General features: G+C 40.7%; 1 protein-coding gene and 2 long non-coding RNA genes across 3 annotated transcripts in view; 2 read left to right on the top strand and 1 right to left on the bottom strand.

Annotated features, from left to right (window-relative positions):
* The window catches only part of LOC144992153 (uncharacterized), a 94644-nt gene extending 83373 nt beyond the window's left edge, over positions 1-11271 (top strand). Inside the window, exons 2-3 of the long non-coding RNA XR_013656010.1 lie at positions 10980-11090; positions 11215-11271. This is a non-coding gene — a long non-coding RNA (uncharacterized LOC144992153). The remainder of the gene's footprint in view (positions 1-10979; positions 11091-11214) is intronic.
* Positions 1896-7271, bottom strand: LOC144992147 (N-acetyllactosaminide beta-1,6-N-acetylglucosaminyl-transferase-like). Its single transcript, XM_078947174.1, has 4 exons — positions 6946-7271; positions 5006-5741; positions 4492-4587; positions 1896-4018 (listed from the first exon to the last, which is right to left on the bottom strand). The coding sequence occupies exons 1-4, from the start codon at positions 7150-7152 to the stop codon at positions 3774-3776; spliced, it is 1284 nt and encodes a 427-aa protein (XP_078803300.1). The 5' UTR covers positions 7153-7271; the 3' UTR covers positions 1896-3773.
* A 3691-nt stretch (positions 11272-14962) lies between the features above and the next one.
* Positions 14963-16442, top strand: LOC144992156 (uncharacterized). The gene is made up of 2 exons (XR_013656019.1): positions 14963-15174; positions 15637-16442. It is a non-coding gene; the product is annotated as an uncharacterized LOC144992156 (long non-coding RNA).
* The last annotated feature ends 1330 nt before the right edge of the window (positions 16443-17772 follow it).

Raw genomic sequence — 17772 nt, 5'->3', positions numbered from 1 at the left:
CTATTGTTACTCCAAACTGTTGAACTGTTTGTCCAAACAGGTTCGACGAGGCTGAGGAAAGTAAACTTGAGATGATAGGGCCACTGTGTCCTTAAAAATGATTGTGTTATTCTGTGGGAAGCACTACTTCAATATAAACATCAGATTGTAATCACCTATATGCTCAGTTCTGTGGTATTACTTAGGTTTTACTGTCTCTAGCTTGGCTTATCTCTGTTTTCCTTCTAGTTTATTCTGAAATGAGAAGAAGCTACAGATTATTTTGGGCTCTCCTCTGTTATAAGCAGCATCAAGGCTGTGGTTGTGATTCCCCATGCACAGGCTATTTTAAGGTTTTAGGCAGTAGATGATTAACCCTTGTGCTATCTTAAATGACCCCACCCTTACATTGACATGTTCTCCCTACCATGACAAGGTGGATAAAGGTGGAAAGATTTCATGTAATCCATGGACACCAGTGAAGATCACAAATCTTTAAAGAAAAACGGTTTAGCGCACTGTCTAGTGGGTCTAGATGACCCAACTCCCAGCGATAAAGTGCCTAGGATAGCACAAGGGTTAAATGTCCCTTTTATTAAAAGATGTTGCAGATAAACCCTGTAGTGTTTTTTTTTTTTACATTTTTATTGTGTTTTACATAGAACCTAAAACCAGAGAGACTTTTGCTAGCATTGACTTTATATTTAGATGTCTTACTGCTGGCTATACAAGCTTCAAAGTTTGTGATCTTTATATATAATATTAATTGTTGTTGGCTGGACTCTAGAATTTCCACCCAAATTCATCATAGAAAGGTATTTTCCAGTCCTCCCTGCTGTGGTTAGACTGGTCAAAGATTCCAGTTTTACCTTTGATCTTTAGATTTGTAATAAAAACAAGTAAAGACTGATAAGAATGTGTATGTAGTTGCTTTTAATAGTTGTTTATAGTACTAGATTAAAATCATTGGGATGTACTCAGCTGGCTTTGGGGTTAATGTCACTTAAATATTTTAAAGTCCCACTCTGATCATCTTTGATCTATTTTAAAGGCGTTCCCAGTGGTCTTTTAGTTTTGAATATGCAGTGTTTCACCTAAATCAAAAACCTGTGTCATTTCTTATGAAATAGTTTTTGTAGAGCAGCAGCAGTTCATTAGAAATTCGTGTCTTGAGTTGTGGATGGGACTGTTGGCACTGTTTAAGCCCACCTCCTTCCCATGATCCATCTGTTTATACTCTCTCTCTTACTAGCTTACAGTCAGTCCCTCACAACCCCAACCTAACATCATTGGTGCAACAAAAATGATGACCATACTGGAGCAATCCAGCCGTACACTTTAGAGCCTATACCAGCTCAGACGAGGAAAATGAAGATGTACATAGATCTAGTTGTCTGGACGCGGATGCATCAGAATGGAGCTGAGCAGGGAGCTTGTGGCTCACTGTAATTTCTCTGTCTCATCTATAAGTTTTTGTTCAGTATTATTTTTTGTCTGCTTCTGATTCACCATGATAAAAAAATGCACAGAATTGTAATTTGAAGCCAAATTTTTTTATTACCTCCTCCATTTATAAGAAAAATGTTAAAAACACCAAAAATACCATTTTCCTTGAAGTGGGTCTTTAAGACAGTTTCATGGATCCTGTCTCTTCTCCTTTTCAAACTTAAACTCAAACTTTATTTATTTGTATAGCGTCTTTCATACTGATTAAAAATACAAAGCGCTTTACATAAAAGGAAATAAAATAGCCATAAAATATGAAAAATAGTTTAAAAAAAACACACAGGTCACTCACACAAAATTAGCACCCCTCCCTCACCAGATTCCTCTCTTCACCCACCCAGACCCACCAATATAACCCTGAACAAAAACGAAGAACTGCAGCTTAAAGAAAAAGTCTGAGGAGGAAAAGATGTAATGGGAATCCATTTATTCCAAGGCCCAGCCCGATCCAAATTTTCCATCTTTACCACAGAAAATAATGTTTATGGATTGCTAAAATTTAATTGTCAACCAGAATGTGGCGTCTGACCACAGCTGCCTGGTACGTTACCACTCACATGGAGCGTCACATGCACCCGTATGGAAGGGTTGACCCGTACGGGGTCCCACAGATTTTTGGGTTGTCCAGATTCGTTGTAGGAGGATTGTAGAGAGGAGCGGTGACTTATTTTCTTGGAAGTCTTATTGGAAGCTCAGGTGTTTCTCGTAGTTACTTTGAGGCTTGTGGTGCCACCTTAAGGGACGTCATAAAAATTGGAACAAAAAAGTGCATGAACATTTTGGCTCTACATGCTCACAGAGTGGTCCATGCATTTGATATTATGCGTATGTCATATATGTTTGCTCATTTTAACTGCAGACAGTCCATATTCCCCTGTGAGGGCAGCTGTGATTAAGTCTTTGGCTGTGTGTTGTTTATTCATAAGTGAGCAGATGCATTTGTAATGCATATGTACATTCCCACATCTCATTGATGTAGGTGGAACAGGTTCCCAGAACTCATTTGACTCTAAAAGTGAAGACTAAAGCATTGAATAACATCAGTGTGGACAGAGGCCTTTGCCCCAGTTTTGCCCCAGAAATTTGTCTTAAACAATATTATATCAACACAGAACACAACAACTCTGGTTGGTCTGCTTGTATTGCTTTGCTGCTCTATTTTGATAGCTTTCCTATCTTAGATGAGATGACGAAGGTGGCTGATGAGAGTGATGTGGCTACCTCTGCTCAGATTAGTGCTCCTGGGATAGTGCCTTTGACAAAGTACCATAAATGGGAAACTCAAGGAAGACTTTGCTTAATTGTGTTGTTAATACTTTTGACTAGGCCTGCACAGTAAATCGCAGATTTATTGATATCGCGATATCAAGCTGTGCAATACGAATATCGCAAAAGATAGCAAAAATTGCAATGATGGTTGCTTAAAATGTGCTTAAACGATCTTATGGCAGCTTGAAGTATTGAACGAATCAAAAATATCCCTTTATGCATTTGACCAATCAGGTGGACCACTTTACGTTGTTGACCAATCGGATGGATCCCTTTGATGTTTGAGGCCTGCCTCCTATGTAGGCGAGGGGGATTTGGAGTGCAATTTAAGTGATGTTGACTTGTATTTAAATTAATCATTGATTTTTCTCACATGAGCTTCAGTTTAGTGTGACAAAGCTTCCATCAAACAGCCGCTTGATTGGTCTAGATTACAACCAATCAGGTATCTCTGTCTCGTATTGACGGTGCTTGGAGGTAAACATGGACTTTGGACTTTGTATTGGTTCTGTTCGAACGGTATTCTGCCGTTTTCAACCATTCTGGTCTGTTTCTCTCAGATTAAACCCCAGAAGGAGCTGCAAAGCCACTAAAATAAAACAGGGTTTTGTATTTATTTATGTTAGTGTAGCAGCCAGCGTGTTTAAAATGTCTCCTGCAGAAAAAATGTCAGAGCTCGACTCGTTCAGCTTGAAGTTACAGTTTATTACAATTAAGATTTGTATCTGAACTGTTGTTTTATTTTCATCAATAAATGTTTAAATATAAAGACACATATGGCATAAAAGCTCCATCTGATTGGTCAACAATGTAAAGGGCTGTAAAGGGTTTGTTTTAGCACATTTAAGGTTTACCATTTATTGCGATTTTCGCTGACTTTTGCGATATGGATATTGCACAGCTTGAAATCGTGATAATGATAAATTTGTGATTAATTGTGCAGGCCTTATTTAAACATGTTATATGTTTTAGAGAGTGGCCAAATGATCTGTAATGACTTGCTTATATTCGCAGACATGTCATGTCACTGTAGTGCTGTTGAAGTCATCGCTGGTGCTTAATTTCTCTGTTATCGCCAGAACCCACGATGGTTGAACTGGAATCTTTGCCTGGTTGAGCACTTTGCTCCTATGCCACTGTTCCAAACAGTCCAAGGCCTCAGGATAGGCATTACTTTCAAACTTATTGGCAAACATGTTGTTGTTGTTGATGATCCACTCGATGTCCCCCATTCCGTAAACGCAGATCCCTCTAACGTAGTGTCCTTGAAAATAGAAACAGCTGTTAACCTGGACTTTAGGCTTTATGTTTCATGACTTAAATCTGTGCACAATGGTTTTGTTTGCTTTTATTTGTCTGTTTGCTCTTAAATAAATAGAAAAAGTTAGTGTTGCACTGCGACAGACTGGCAACCTGTCCGAGGTGTACCCCGCCTTCGGCCAACAGTTAACTGACTTTGGCAACCCCATTACACCAAAAGGGAGTTAAAAATATGGATGGATGGAAGTTTGTGTTGCATGCAAGTTTTGTAAATAATTGGACTTCATGATTATAAAATACAGTCCTGCATAATTCAAACAAACGTACACATGAAATATTTCCGGTCAAACAGATAAAGGACTGGAAAAATGTTGTTATGGGATATTACTACCATGTAAAACATTTCTAAAACAATCTAGTCTTTATAATTCAGTTGTTACTCATTAACTAGTTGTTGTGAGATCTTATATGCTTTACCTTTGCAACCTTGGTGAGCTGTTCCTTCTTGATCACTCCACTTTATTGCTCGGATGTTTCCTTCCCAACCGCCATCAACACGGCTGCCTGGAGCTTCTTTACGAAAAAGAAAGTACAGATTTCTAATAATTATGTCACTAAGGTTTATCTGAATCACTTGCCTCATAAATGTCACTTGTCCAACACATGGCATGAAATCATTTCATGTTTTTAGTTCGTTAAGATTACAGAAGTCCCAAAATTCTATGTTCTATGGTATTGTGCAGGCATTTCTATTATACTTTATTTGATGCAAGTATGCCGGGAATTTAGAATTTAGTCCCTAGAATGGTGTTGAGTCATAGGACAGGTTGTGCCAAAGAGTCATGCAATCCGTCATAAATGCTCCTCTAGGGTTTCATCATTTTATCATTATATAAAGTTAGTTAAATAAAGAAGATAAAAAATATTACAATTCATGCTTGGTACAATAATTTAAAATCAGTGGTAGGATGTTGTATTGTCCAAATCTTACCTTTGAGATGATTAAGTGTCACCCAGTAATGCTCGTCTGGACTGTAGGCGTCTTTGGACCACTTCAAGAGGTTGAGGGCTATCGGGCTTTTCAAAACAAAGTCTACAAACGCCCTTGTTAAAGCATAGTATGCTGTTCCAAAATAAATTTGCAGATTATCTGGTGGAGGTTCCTTCTTCTCTCCTTTTTGAATGACGTGGGATCCTACAATCTCCTGATGCTGGAATTCTGTCCTGGATCTGATGTGCGCTGGCTGTTTGACCCCAGGTGTAAGGTTTTTGTCCCTCCACTCTTTGCTCTGCATGTACTGAACAAGTTCCAGGTTGCTCTTAATGGGGAAATCCTGTCCACACAAATTCACAACCTTCTTCCAGCCTACGTTCGACCTGATTAGATCTTTCATGCAGTTTAAGTCAGCTTGCAGGCGAGAATAGCCCCCATAGGTCACTGTTTCTTTTTGACTGGAAAGGAATATATTTTCAAAACAGCTGACTAACCCACTCACGATTTTCTTGTACTCTAATGGAGCTTGAGCATCAATATGAATGCAGTACACATTTTGGGGCATGTAAATAGCTCGTAGTGTACGCACAAACATCTCCAGATCTTTGTGAATAGTCATAATGAAAGCTAAGGGATAGGCCTCTTCTTCTTGACTCAGGGGTCTAGTAATAAAGTGCAAGTCTCTGATTACTTCTGAACACGGCAGATTTTCTTTTAGGATGTAGTTTTCCACCTGTTGACAAAAACAGAATATTGGAATCTCGATGTCATTAAAACAGCATCACTTTTTATTTTTCCTGTGATTGATCAATCGCCCGTATCCACCCATAAGGGTGTAGTGACTAAGGCCTAATCAACATTTGCTTTTAGGATTTTAAACATACCAGCCACAAGATGATTGTCTTCCATCATACTCAATATCACCAAAACTATTGGCTCACCTGCCTTGACTAGCATATAAACTGAGGTGTCATCCCATTCCTAACCCATAGAGTTCAGTATGATGTCGGCCCACCTTTTGCAGCGACTACAGCTTAAACTCTTCTGGAAAGGCTGTCCATAAGGTTGAGGTTTGTGTTTATAGGACTTTTGGACCATTCTTCTAGAAGTGGATTGGTGAGGTCACACACTGATGTCTCCACTCTAGTTATAGTCTCCACTCTAATTTATCCCAGTTCAGGTCAGGACTCTGTGCAGACCAGTCAAGTTAATCCACACCAGACTCTGTCATTCATGTCTTTATTGACCTTGCTTTGTGCACTGGTGCACAATCATGCTGGAAGACCCTGTTTCAAACTGTTCCCACAATGTTGGGAGCATGGAATTGTCCAAAATAATTCCTCCTGCAACAAATTTTACACTTGGACCAATGCTGTCCCAAATGTACCGTTCTACTGGCAACCTTCTAATCCAGATTCATCACTCCCGAGAACGCGTCTCCACTGCTCTAGAGTCCAGTGGCGGCGTGCTTTACACCACTGCATCTGACGCTTGGTGACATGTGGCTTGGATGCAGCTGCTCGGCCATGGAAACCCATTCCATTCAGCTCTCTGCGTACTGTACTTGTACTAATCTGAAGGTCACACGAAGTTTGGAGCTCTGTTGCACTATACGCTTCAACATCCGCTGACCCCTCTCCGTCAGTTTACGTCGTCTACCACGTAAACAAGACAAGGTTTACCTAGCTGTAGTTTTAGGACCCCAGAGTGAGGAATTAAACTAATTTAAACCAGTGTTTTAGTTTACATTTCTGCAAAAGGATTGGATTGGTCTTGTTGCCAATGCATTCAGCGTGTGTTATCCTGAAATCTTATGGCTAAAGCATGAGTTCATTCATCTCCAGGGTATTAGTAGTTACATCAAAGATTGGATCAAAAATGTTTCTTTGCATTTAATTTAACAAATTAAAAACACAAATGCAGAATCAGAGACGTACCTGGCAGTCGCGCCGATACCATTGTACAGCTGTTTCTAGGCCGTTCAGAATGGGCCTACATTCATTGGAAAAGTTTCTGCAGTCAGAACTCTGCACGTGCTTTAGTTGAGTTGGGATTCTAGTTTTGAAATGGATAAATGAAACTATAATTATGCTTATTCCTAGGCAAAGCAAGAAGCTGCATTTTTTTCCTACAAGCTGGTACATAATAGTCCTGTCTGTCCGTAATACTCCAGCACCGCCTCAGAAAGAGCTCCTGTGAAAAAGAGATTTGGTTCAGTTATTTGCAAAGTTCTTTCAGACCCTTTAGGAATACTAAAAGGAGTTCAATATGTAGGCTATGTCTGATTGATGAAACCAGCTTTAGTAGCTTAGGCTATGAAATCTATTTCACAAAAACTCTGGGATAGTTCCCGTCTGTAGTAGTAGTTTTGTGATGTATATGAATTGTTTGTTCTATAATCAAAATGCAGAGCAATGCATGGGAAGGAAGATGCTCCTGTCTTTGCTGTTTACACGCAGCACAAATCGCACAGGGAAGTAAGACACAGCTGTTGTCAGTAAGGAGAGTTTAAGCTGGTTACACTGAAAATGCAGTTTCAAATAACAAAAGCTAATGTGTTAACATTTCAGCCAAAATGTCTTCCTCAAAATGAACAATATATAGCTAAAAAAATCCAAATCTAAATCTTTAATAGCCAAACAAGCCCTTTAGACAAGAAAACATTCTCCTTAAATTTTATAAATATGATATTATTAGGGTTTCTATCTTGTTCTTTAACTGCCCTGTATAGATGGAGCAACACATGTTCAATTATAAATAGGTTCATCTCTCATTTTAACAATGTCCTTCTTAGTTTTAACATATTTGGGATTTCTTGGTTGTTTGTCCAATCAGATCTTTGTAGGCAAAAAAATAGTATCTGTGTATATCATAAATCCACTATATGTTTCGTGGTTGATGTTGCAGAGCCACTACCCAACAGCAATAAATATAAATATACCAAAGCCTGGTGTTGTAATTGAGCAGATATGCGCTGACCCATTGATCTACGACGGAATTTAGAAACAATTTTTTTTCCTGGTTTGCAATTGTTGTAGTAAAATTACTGGTATATCCTCCCCGCAGTTTTTTCTTCTCTATACTGTTTAACTCACTGTTTAAGTTTAGTTAAGGGAGAAGGAGAAGTAGTACCGGTACACTTTCAAACTGTGCAGTTGTGTAAGTATTATAATAATACAAGTATCCTGAGTTAATGTTGGTCATATTTAATTTCCACGTACTTTCATTTTTAGTTTTTAGAAAGAAATTTAATTCTGCCTAAATACTGTATATATTGGCAGATTCTACTTTTTGAGAATCTGATATCAACCAGGTTTTTATCTAAATCAGTGCATTCTATAATATTGAATTTTTCAAAATATGTTGACTAATTTCTAAGGATTTATATTTCACAAAATGTGCTTGTATTTTTGGAACATCAATCTCTTGTATTGCACTTCAGTAAACATGTGGAAGCCACATCTTTATCAGCAGTAAGTGATTTGTATTTGCCACCGCTTGGCCAGGACTCCCATTAAACACGAGGTTTTATACTTTCAATGGGACTTTCATGGTTAAATGTAGGCTAAATCAATTAAATTGTAAAAACACTGAACAATATATTTTACTTATGCTGTTAAGTAAAGCTTGACTAACAGCAAATATTTGTGGGAGTTTAATATTCATCTGTTCTTATGCTTGAGAGATGTTTATTCCATTATCAGTATATAAGTGCTTGTGTGCAACCATTGAGATTACTAGTATTGGAATTGAAGTATCACATCATGTACACACATGTTGCTCGATCAGTAATCGTCATGCTGCAGTTTTGTGTTTTTCTTGCTAAATTCTGTCCTGATAATTCCTGGAATTCTGTGTTTACTTATTTTGGTGATGGTTCCTTTTTTCTTTATTAGTCTTTACTATTTAATTTTTTAATGTTTTTGCTTTCTACTCTAATTGTATTGTGTTTGATTTCCTTCTGCTTTTTTATGTTAATCATTTACATTGCACTGCATAAATGGACTTTGATGCTGTGTTTTGGTAAGATTATTGTTTCGTTAGTTCAGTCTTAGTTTTGTTGCGGATCTTGATTTTTCTTTTTACTTTCAGTCCTATTTTTATACATTAAATTCCCAATTTATATTTTTTTTGTAAAAGTGTGCTATGCTTGTATAAGTTTGGCTTACACTATGTATAATGTCATAAAAGCACTATAGAACGTTGATACAAGGATCCTCTATTTTTCAATCGCATTATAAAAATAGAGGATATAATGTACACAGTGTAAAAAAAAACAGCAAAAAGTATTTTTGTTGCCATGCTTTTTCATTTTTCTCCTGTATTTTTTAAGCCAAATATTAGTATTTTTCCTCATGCTGTGTACAGTATACACACACCACACCTGATGCAAGAACATGCTCGCACATCGTGCACACACTTCCTATCATTTTTTTATCCACTCTCCTCCCACGTCCATTTTCCTGCCTAATGTTGCTTGCATCTTTTTTTTTATCCTCTTGATTTCTATTAAATTACCCTTACTTTTTTTTACCAGAAGTGTCTCTTCTTTTCTTCTCTGAACTTAGCTGAACAGCAGCTCATCAAAAGACAGCCGCTTTAGCTCGTGCTGGTTTGCGGCGCCTTCCATCCGTGAAACCAGGGTTCGTCTCCAGGCTGCTCCCTATTCCCTTCTCTACTTCTGTGCCGGTCCCAAGCCCGGTTGCTCTGAGAGGGTTGCGTCAGGAAGGGCATCCGGCGTAAAACATTGCCAAGTTTACCATGCGACTCGTTCGCTGTGGCGACCCCTGATGGGAAAAGCCGAAAGGGAAACAACACATTTTGCTGTCTGTTTTGAAAGTTGTGGTTGGAAAACTGGGACATTTTCCTTCTTTTACGTATATAATAGATTTTATTTCTGACATAGAACAGCCATTCATTTTCAGCAGAGTCTTAGCAGCAGCATGGCCTTTTTAAAACAACGTTAAATATGTTGTACTTATCCACATGCCTGTTTCTGACCACCTTCAGAAAATGTACCATTATAAGCAAGATTGTTTTTTTTCCAAGTAAAATAAAATGTTTAAAATCAGCCTGTGGTGTAACTTTAGGGAAACAAAGCCTGATAATGATGTGCATAAAATCCATTATCACTGACAGGCTTTAACAACTTGATTGAAAATTGATTCTGGTGAAGGCATTTCATACTTCGACAAAGTAGTAACTAAAGTGGAAGACAAAAGATAAAGTGTCCAGTTAAAAGTTATTAGCTGAAGTGAAAATTTGGGATGTGGCTGCCACTCCAAAATGCAACAAACCCCATAAAAAGACTGAAAAAAATCTGACAAAGCACTTACCTACAGCAAATGCTGTTAAAAATCACTATTTTCACTATTAAAAATTCAGTCTGTCACTTTTGCTAAAAGAAAGTGGCAGATACCATTTGGAATTGTAGAATTCATGTCAGATTTGAATTTAAATAGGATGCAGGGGCTTACAGACAGTGCTTGTCATGTTACCCTGGGACAGATGAATGTCAGGTTAAAAGGAAAATCTTTGTTCTTCATGAGAATTATGGTCATTAAAAACAAATGCTAACAATAAAAATGCAGGTTCCTCTGGTAAACAAAGGAAAGCACAAGGACTCTGTTTGTTTAAGATATGTTTGTGCACACTTCCCAGGGCCACAAAAACGATAAATATTTTTAAATATTTACCAAGTCCAAAAAAATTAAGGAACATTTAAAACATCACAGTGGAGTTTGTTTCAAGTTTTTTCTCTTAGTATACTCTTTTTTTTTTAAACTAATTTCTAGATATCTATAATTCATAAACTGAGCTTCAAGCAGTAATTTTACAACAAGATGGTGTTTTAAAAAAAAATATATACTTTGAATCTGAAAAACATTTACACTTAATGATAAATAATGGGGGTGCAGTCAATGTTTATAGTTTTTTTTTCTTTTGTAAGAATTTTCTGTTTGTATTTCAGTGTGGAGATCCTTTTGAAGATGACAACATCATTGTGCTCAACGGCACAAAGGAAGAGGTGGAGAAGCAGAGGGAGAAGATGGAAGAGAGGCGAGCCAAAGCCAAGACCAAGGTCATATTATCACAAATGAAGAACTAAATTGCTAAAGTTGACTTGTTTTTTACTTATAAACCTGTAAAATACATAGTAAAATTTAAGGCGTAGTCATATTGATGTTTAATTATTGCATTTTTAGAAATCAAAGAAGACCAAAGCAGCTGAAAGTGAATCCACTCACTGCTAAGAAATATGAGTTGAAAAATCCCTCCCCTCTCAATAATAATATAGCAATATAAAATATAAAAAGTAATATAAACCTGTCACATTAATTTTTTTTCATTCATTCATTCATTCATTCATTCATTCATTCATTCATTCATTCATTCATTCATCTTCTTCTGTTCTTCCCCTTTCGGGGTCACGGGGCTGCCGGAGCCTATCCCGGCCACTAATGGGCGAAGGCAGGGGACACCCTGGACAGGTCACCAGTCTGTCACAGGGTCACTAAATGTTTTATGTTTTATTTTACTTTTTTTTTTTTTTTTTTTTTTTTTACTTGTCCTGTCCAACAGCTAGGCAGGCAGATGAGAGCTGAGGGCCTCTTGTGTTGGACATATTTTACTTTAACAAGAGGGGTTATTAATCTTCAGACAAACCAAAGGTATGACTGAACAAACCCCTTTTGTAATTGAGGCCAAACTTTTATTCATTTCAACCATGATTGAAAATCTTTGGTGTTGGACCGGACGGAAAAGGAAAGAAGGGAAGAAGAGGGAGGGATGTCAGGGGGGGGGGTGATAGTGAGAGGGGGGGGGGGGGGTAAGACCATGTAGCAGCATAAAGCAGACAGGTTTACTGGTTGTTTATCATTATGGTACAGTTTAAATGTAGTACAAAAACGGCGGGGCCTGTTCACACACACTCAAATATTATCAACACACCTGCTAGCTGCAAAAAAATGTTCACATGTCAACATGTACACAAAACAGATAGTGTTCACGAACGCATACCTATGCCTTTAAACCAACTAGTGTGAAATCTTTCATTCATTCAATCATGCAAACTATATGTGCAAAGTGAGCTAACACCTGTGCTCAGGTGAGTGTTTATGTTCTTCTAAAATGGATGGTGGAATGTGAAAAGAAGGAGGAGGAGCGCCCAGCCACCCCCACACCCAGACCCCCGCCACAGCAGCAGCGGCAGCCGGAATTCCCCCAACGCCACACGGGAACAGGCAGGGAACGACCGCCCCCCGGGCGACCAAGACCTCCACCCAGGCCAGGGCCAGCAGGACCGCCGCGAGGCCCCCAGAGCCAAAGAGCAGGGAGGCGCGGAGGGAAAGCCAGGAAAGCCCAGCCAGGAAAGCAGCCCCCCCGCCACGCCGGAAGAGCCCAATGCAGGGCCCCACCGGAGAAGGACGCCCACAGCCCCAGACGAGCACCCCACCACCACCCAGGAGTTCCGGGCATCCCCCCGCCCCAACCCCAGGTACGAGCCAGGACCCCCCAAGGGAGACCCGCTCCGCACTCCAGGCAGCCACCCACCCGGCCCACGGTTGGTCCAGGGAGGAGCAAGGCAGGGGCCCGCCGCCCCCGCCCAGGAGGGGGGAACCCCGGGGAAAAAAGGGTGGCCCACAAGGGGTGTTATAAATATGGCCCGACCAGGCTCGGCCATGTTGGAAGTTTGGCGGGGCTCAGCGCTCAGGGGCAAGGACCAGGACCCATCCCCCAGGGACACGAACACCCCCGGCTCAGGTGTAATATGAACCCCCCCACCGTGCGGAGAGAGCACCGCCGGGCCCAGGGAGCCGGCACCCAAGGGACACGGCCGCCATCGCCAAGGGGCCCGCACCCCCCACCAGGGAAGGGGTAGGGGACAGATGGACCCAGGTCCCACCTTCCTTGCAAAATGTGTGTGCGTGTATGTGTGTATGAGAGGGTGTGTGTGTGCATGTGTGTGTGTTTATGTTGGGATGTATATATTGAAGGGGGAGGGGTGTGTGTACTAAGGAGGGTGCAGTTAAAATTGGCGAGTAGGGCACTAGGGGGATATCTCCTGATTACTCACAGTGATGTCCCCTCACCCTCCCCACCAAGGGGCCTTAAATGTCTAAGGTGCGGTTAAAATTGGCGGGTAGGGTGCCAGGAGGACATCTGCTGCTTGCTTGCAGTGATGTCCAAGCACCCCCCCTACCAAGGACCCTTCATGTCTAAGGTGCAAATAAAACCGAAAGGGGGGGGGGCACTCCATACGGCAACCATAGGAGGGGGGCCACTGCCAAGTAGCCCCCCCCCAAGGCGCATCGCAGGCTAGACCCCCCCACCCCCTCACCCTAATATGAGGTTATATGAGGAAGGGGGTAAGTTGGGGACAGCTGGTAGACTGTCCCCCGGTGGTCAAACAGCTGTCCCCCAGCACCCCCCCCCCCCCAGCAAAGAGGCCAGGGCCACCCAGCCCAGGGGCCCCACCACCCCAGGCCCGGCACCACCCACCCCACATAGAGAGAGAGGAGCCAGAGAGCGACGCCCCCCCCCGGAGCAAGCCCAGGCCCCCACCCCTAGACGCCGGCCCTAGAGGAGCTCTGGTCAGGCCTTGACGGGACCGAGGAGGCCAACCGGCCGAGGCAACCACTGATTGCCTCAGCGGAGACCCCGACCCGCTAGCCCCCCCGACCCGTACCAATAATGCCCCCCCCCTCCCCCCCAGAACGCCCCCCCACAGGACAGGCCGACAAGCCCATTTTTATTTTACTTTTATTTATCCCACAATGGGGAAATTGTTCTTCACATTTTGATCCATCCCCTGGAGGAGCGGTGAACTGAAGACAAGCTCGACTCAGGGGTGGGTGGGGCGGTGACAGTTGGCTGGGAAGAGCGGGAATCGATCCACCAACTCTTCGGTTGTTGGTCGACCTGCTCTACCGCCTGAGCCAAAGTGCCACCCCCACTATGTTATTTCCCTAGTATAAACTGTGACAGTTTTTCCTTAACATTAACCTGTGGAACCTGTGAATCCTGTGATATTATTTCCTTAACATTAACCTGTGACAGTAATTTTTTTTTTTCATTCATTCATTCATTCATCTTCTTCTGTTTATCCCTTTCGGGGTCTCGGGGCTGCCGGAGCCTATCCCGGCCACTAATGGGCGAAGGCAAGGGACACCCTGGACAGGTCACCAGTCTGTCGCAGGGTCACTAAATGTTTTATTTTTTATTTTACTTTTATTTATCCCACAATGGGGAAATTGTTCTCCGCATTTTGACCTATCCCCTGGAGGAGCGGTGAACTGAAGACAAGCTTGACTCGGCGGTGACAGTTGGCTGGGGAGAGCGGGAATCGATCCACCAACTCTTCGGTTGTTGGTCGACCTGCTCCACCGCCTGAGCTAAAGTGCCACCCCCACTATGTTATTTCCATAGTAACCTAACATTAGCCATTAACATTAACCTGTAAAACCTGTGACATTATTTCCTTAACATTAACCTATGAAACCTATGACATTATCTCCTTGATACAAACTGATGATTACAGCAGTAATCCAACACCCTGTTGAGAATTTAACGACGTTCTCACAAGGAAGAAACAATACCATTTCTTATGCATTGCTTTGTAAATACATGAATTTGATACATTTATAATAACTTATTAATATATAACCATTAAATAACTACTTATATATAAGTATTTCAAAAACGATGTGTGTAGAGCTCACAGCTGAGAAATATAAGTTGAAAGATTTTATTGTTTTTTAAGACTCTTTAAGAAAAGAAGAGTGTTATAAATGTCCCCCATCTCCTGTTTTCACATTAAAGGTTTTCAATAAAAATTAATTCCAGTCTTTCTTTTGGGTAACAGAGGACTAGGCAACTAGCAAAAGTAGAAAATATATCTCATAATAAAATGCATGACTGACAGTTTTTTTAATTGAATAATTGAAAATGATAGAATTAGATTTCATTTAAATGGAGATCACTTACATAACACTCCGAACAGTCTTTATTGAGAGGCAGAAAGAGCTTGATCGTGTCATCAGTCGCAGTGCTTTGGTCATACTGAACCGATTCCTAATTCTTCTGCGCAGGAGCTGCAAAACCTCCACCAGCCGATACAGCTGGGAGGAGCTCCATGCTAAATGGTGATGGAAGCAGCCAGTCAGGTAGGATAAACACACTTGGGTCCAACTGAAAACTAATGAAAAACGGATTCATAGACACTAACAAATGCAAAGATTATGAAAAACAAGAGTGCAGCAGACAAGTTAGCTGTGTGAGAGGACTCTTTTGGGTTGCAGACAGGAAGCAGGTGAGGATTATGCATAAACCTCAGTGAGATTGTAAATGACCATAGCATTAAAAAATCCTTAAGGTTTTATGAACGTCTAGTCAGATTTTTCCACATTCAGTAGAGATTATTTTTTGCTATTCTGTACCTTGTTAAAGTTGGGAGAGATCTCCATCAAGCTTTTTCAAACCAATCTAGTCGAACTAGTACCAAAATTACCAGTAATGCTCATTCAAAAAATATTGATTAAAATTGCTATATTTTTACTTGTTTTAAATCTCTCTGGGCTTATTATCTTTTTTGACCTTATAGTTTGTCTTTTTTTTTTACCACCCAGCTGTGGCTGGACCTTCTGGATCCTCCAGCTCCTCTAAGAGCTCCAAGTCCTCAACAAGCTCTGCCACCAAAAGATCCATCCAGGACTTGGAGGAGAAGTCTGAAGCTTTTAAATCTCTGTTCACCACCCACAGCTCTGCCAAACGCTCTAAAGACCAAATGTCCAACTGGGTCACCCACACTCCTTATCACTTCTAACAAGCAAGTGCTCAATGCAGAAATACACCTGTTTGACTTGTTAAAGAAACCCTTAGCTGGGTGGTTTATAATTTCTTTTACATTTGTGAATTTCTTTACCCAGCTGATCTTTAATGCCATCCCTGTTAGCTGGTTTCCAGCTTTCCTCTTCAGTCCCCAGTTTCTTTGTGTTTACATGTTACAAACATTTCCTACAAGCTCCCTCAGAGGATCAGGCTGTTTTGTTTTTTTCCCTCCCTCCGCTCACTTGTGTGTCTCCAGCCACAGGCAGCTTAGGAACTGATGCTGGGATGATGGTTAGAGAGCTAAAGAGAGCTAAAGGTGTTGAAGCAGTAGTGGGAGAAAGAAGCAGCAAAGCTGATTTCACTCTTCAGAAAACAAGAAATATTTACTGTTTATGAAGAAGCAAATTATACATTTTCACCAACATTTCTTTAAAAATATTTTTACCATAAGATAGGAAACATTGTTCATAATTTATCACCAAATTTGTTATTTAAAAAATCTGTTTGACGGCACAAAGACAGATTAAAACATCTAGATGTGTGATGTGTTCTGGCAATTCAAGTTTTTGTTTTCTTTCCTCTAAATAAAAGGAATTTATGTTGAGATGTTTCACTTGGTTTTTTCTTTTTCGAAGCACCCAAGATATTTCCATCAACATGGTTCGTCTGTGTGTGAAGAAAGTTCTAAGTGTTTCTCATGACTGAAGGACCTCTATCGGATGACCTCCCAGCCAAATGTGAGGGAACTGAAACGGCTCATGTATCGCATCAAATTTAAGCCTGAATTGATTGTTGAAGCAGAAATGTCCTTTGGCTCTGAGCCAAGTAAATGCCTGAATGGAAGTGAAATATTTCCTGAAAGTTAGGATACATTGATAATTCACACAGATGTCCTTAAATCCCGTCTTTCCTGCAACCGGCTTACAATTTGAAAAGAAAACAGAAAACTTAGTATTTAATCCAACATAATAGGTAAATCAAATCACTTGTCTGTCTGCTTTTTCAGCTGCCAGAGAAGCATCTCTTTATCTCTGAGGCATCTGCATCCTTGTTTGTTTGATGTGCTCTTGAACATTTACACAGAGACCTGAGCCTCAACTGAACCAGAAATGCAACTCAGACGTTTATAAAAACCAGACAATGAAGGTTCAGATCTTGCAGATCTTTTTACTGGAAATACGTGGCATCACAAACTTTCTGTTTAACAATGGGCTTTCCTTTGTCTGTTTGTTTTTCTTTGGGCCTTTGTAGGAGTTTCATGTAAAGAGTAACTCAAATATGTGCAACACTTCCTAAAGGAATCCAGTGATTACAGAAAATTGTAAAAAAAAACAAAAAATACTAAAGAAATAAAAAGAAATAAACTGCTTCTTATACTCTAGAGTGGTTATAAAACATTGCTCCTAAAATTTCATTTTCAGTCATGGTAAAGATGTTTACATTTTTTTGCAGTGGATGGAATAAGTATTTGATCCCTTAATGATTTAGTGGGTTTGCTCACCTAAAAACAAATTGACAGTCTGTGGCGGGGTCCCGCCGAGAAAGGATGCAGAGGAGCCAAGGTGAGGAGGATCTGTCTTTATTTCCGACACTGTGAGCACCGCGCAGGGCCACGCAGCACATAGCACTCTGTCACTCCTCCCTCATTACACCACCTGCAGTGCTCCCTCTTAAATGGGACGCCACATCCCTGTAGCACTCTGTCCATCAACCTCTGGAAGGTGGCTGGGGCACCATGCAAACCAAAGGGCATAACAGTAAACTGAAATAACCCTGCAGGTGTTTGGAATGCAGTGTACGGTCGACTCGTCTTCTCCAGAGGGACTTGCCAATACCCTTTGCACAGGTCAAGGGTGGTGATGTATTCTGCAGGTCCAATCTTCTCTAGCAGGTCATCTATTCTGGGCAAGGGATAGGTGTCAAACTCAGAGATG

This window comes from Oryzias latipes, chromosome 5 (genome assembly GCF_053564925.1).
Source record: "Oryzias latipes strain Hd-rR chromosome 5, Olatipes_Hd-rR_3.1".
Lineage (NCBI taxonomy): Eukaryota > Metazoa > Chordata > Actinopteri > Beloniformes > Adrianichthyidae > Oryzias > Oryzias latipes.
Note: the sequence above shows the minus strand (reverse complement) of the source record. Positions and strands in the feature narration are given on the sequence as shown.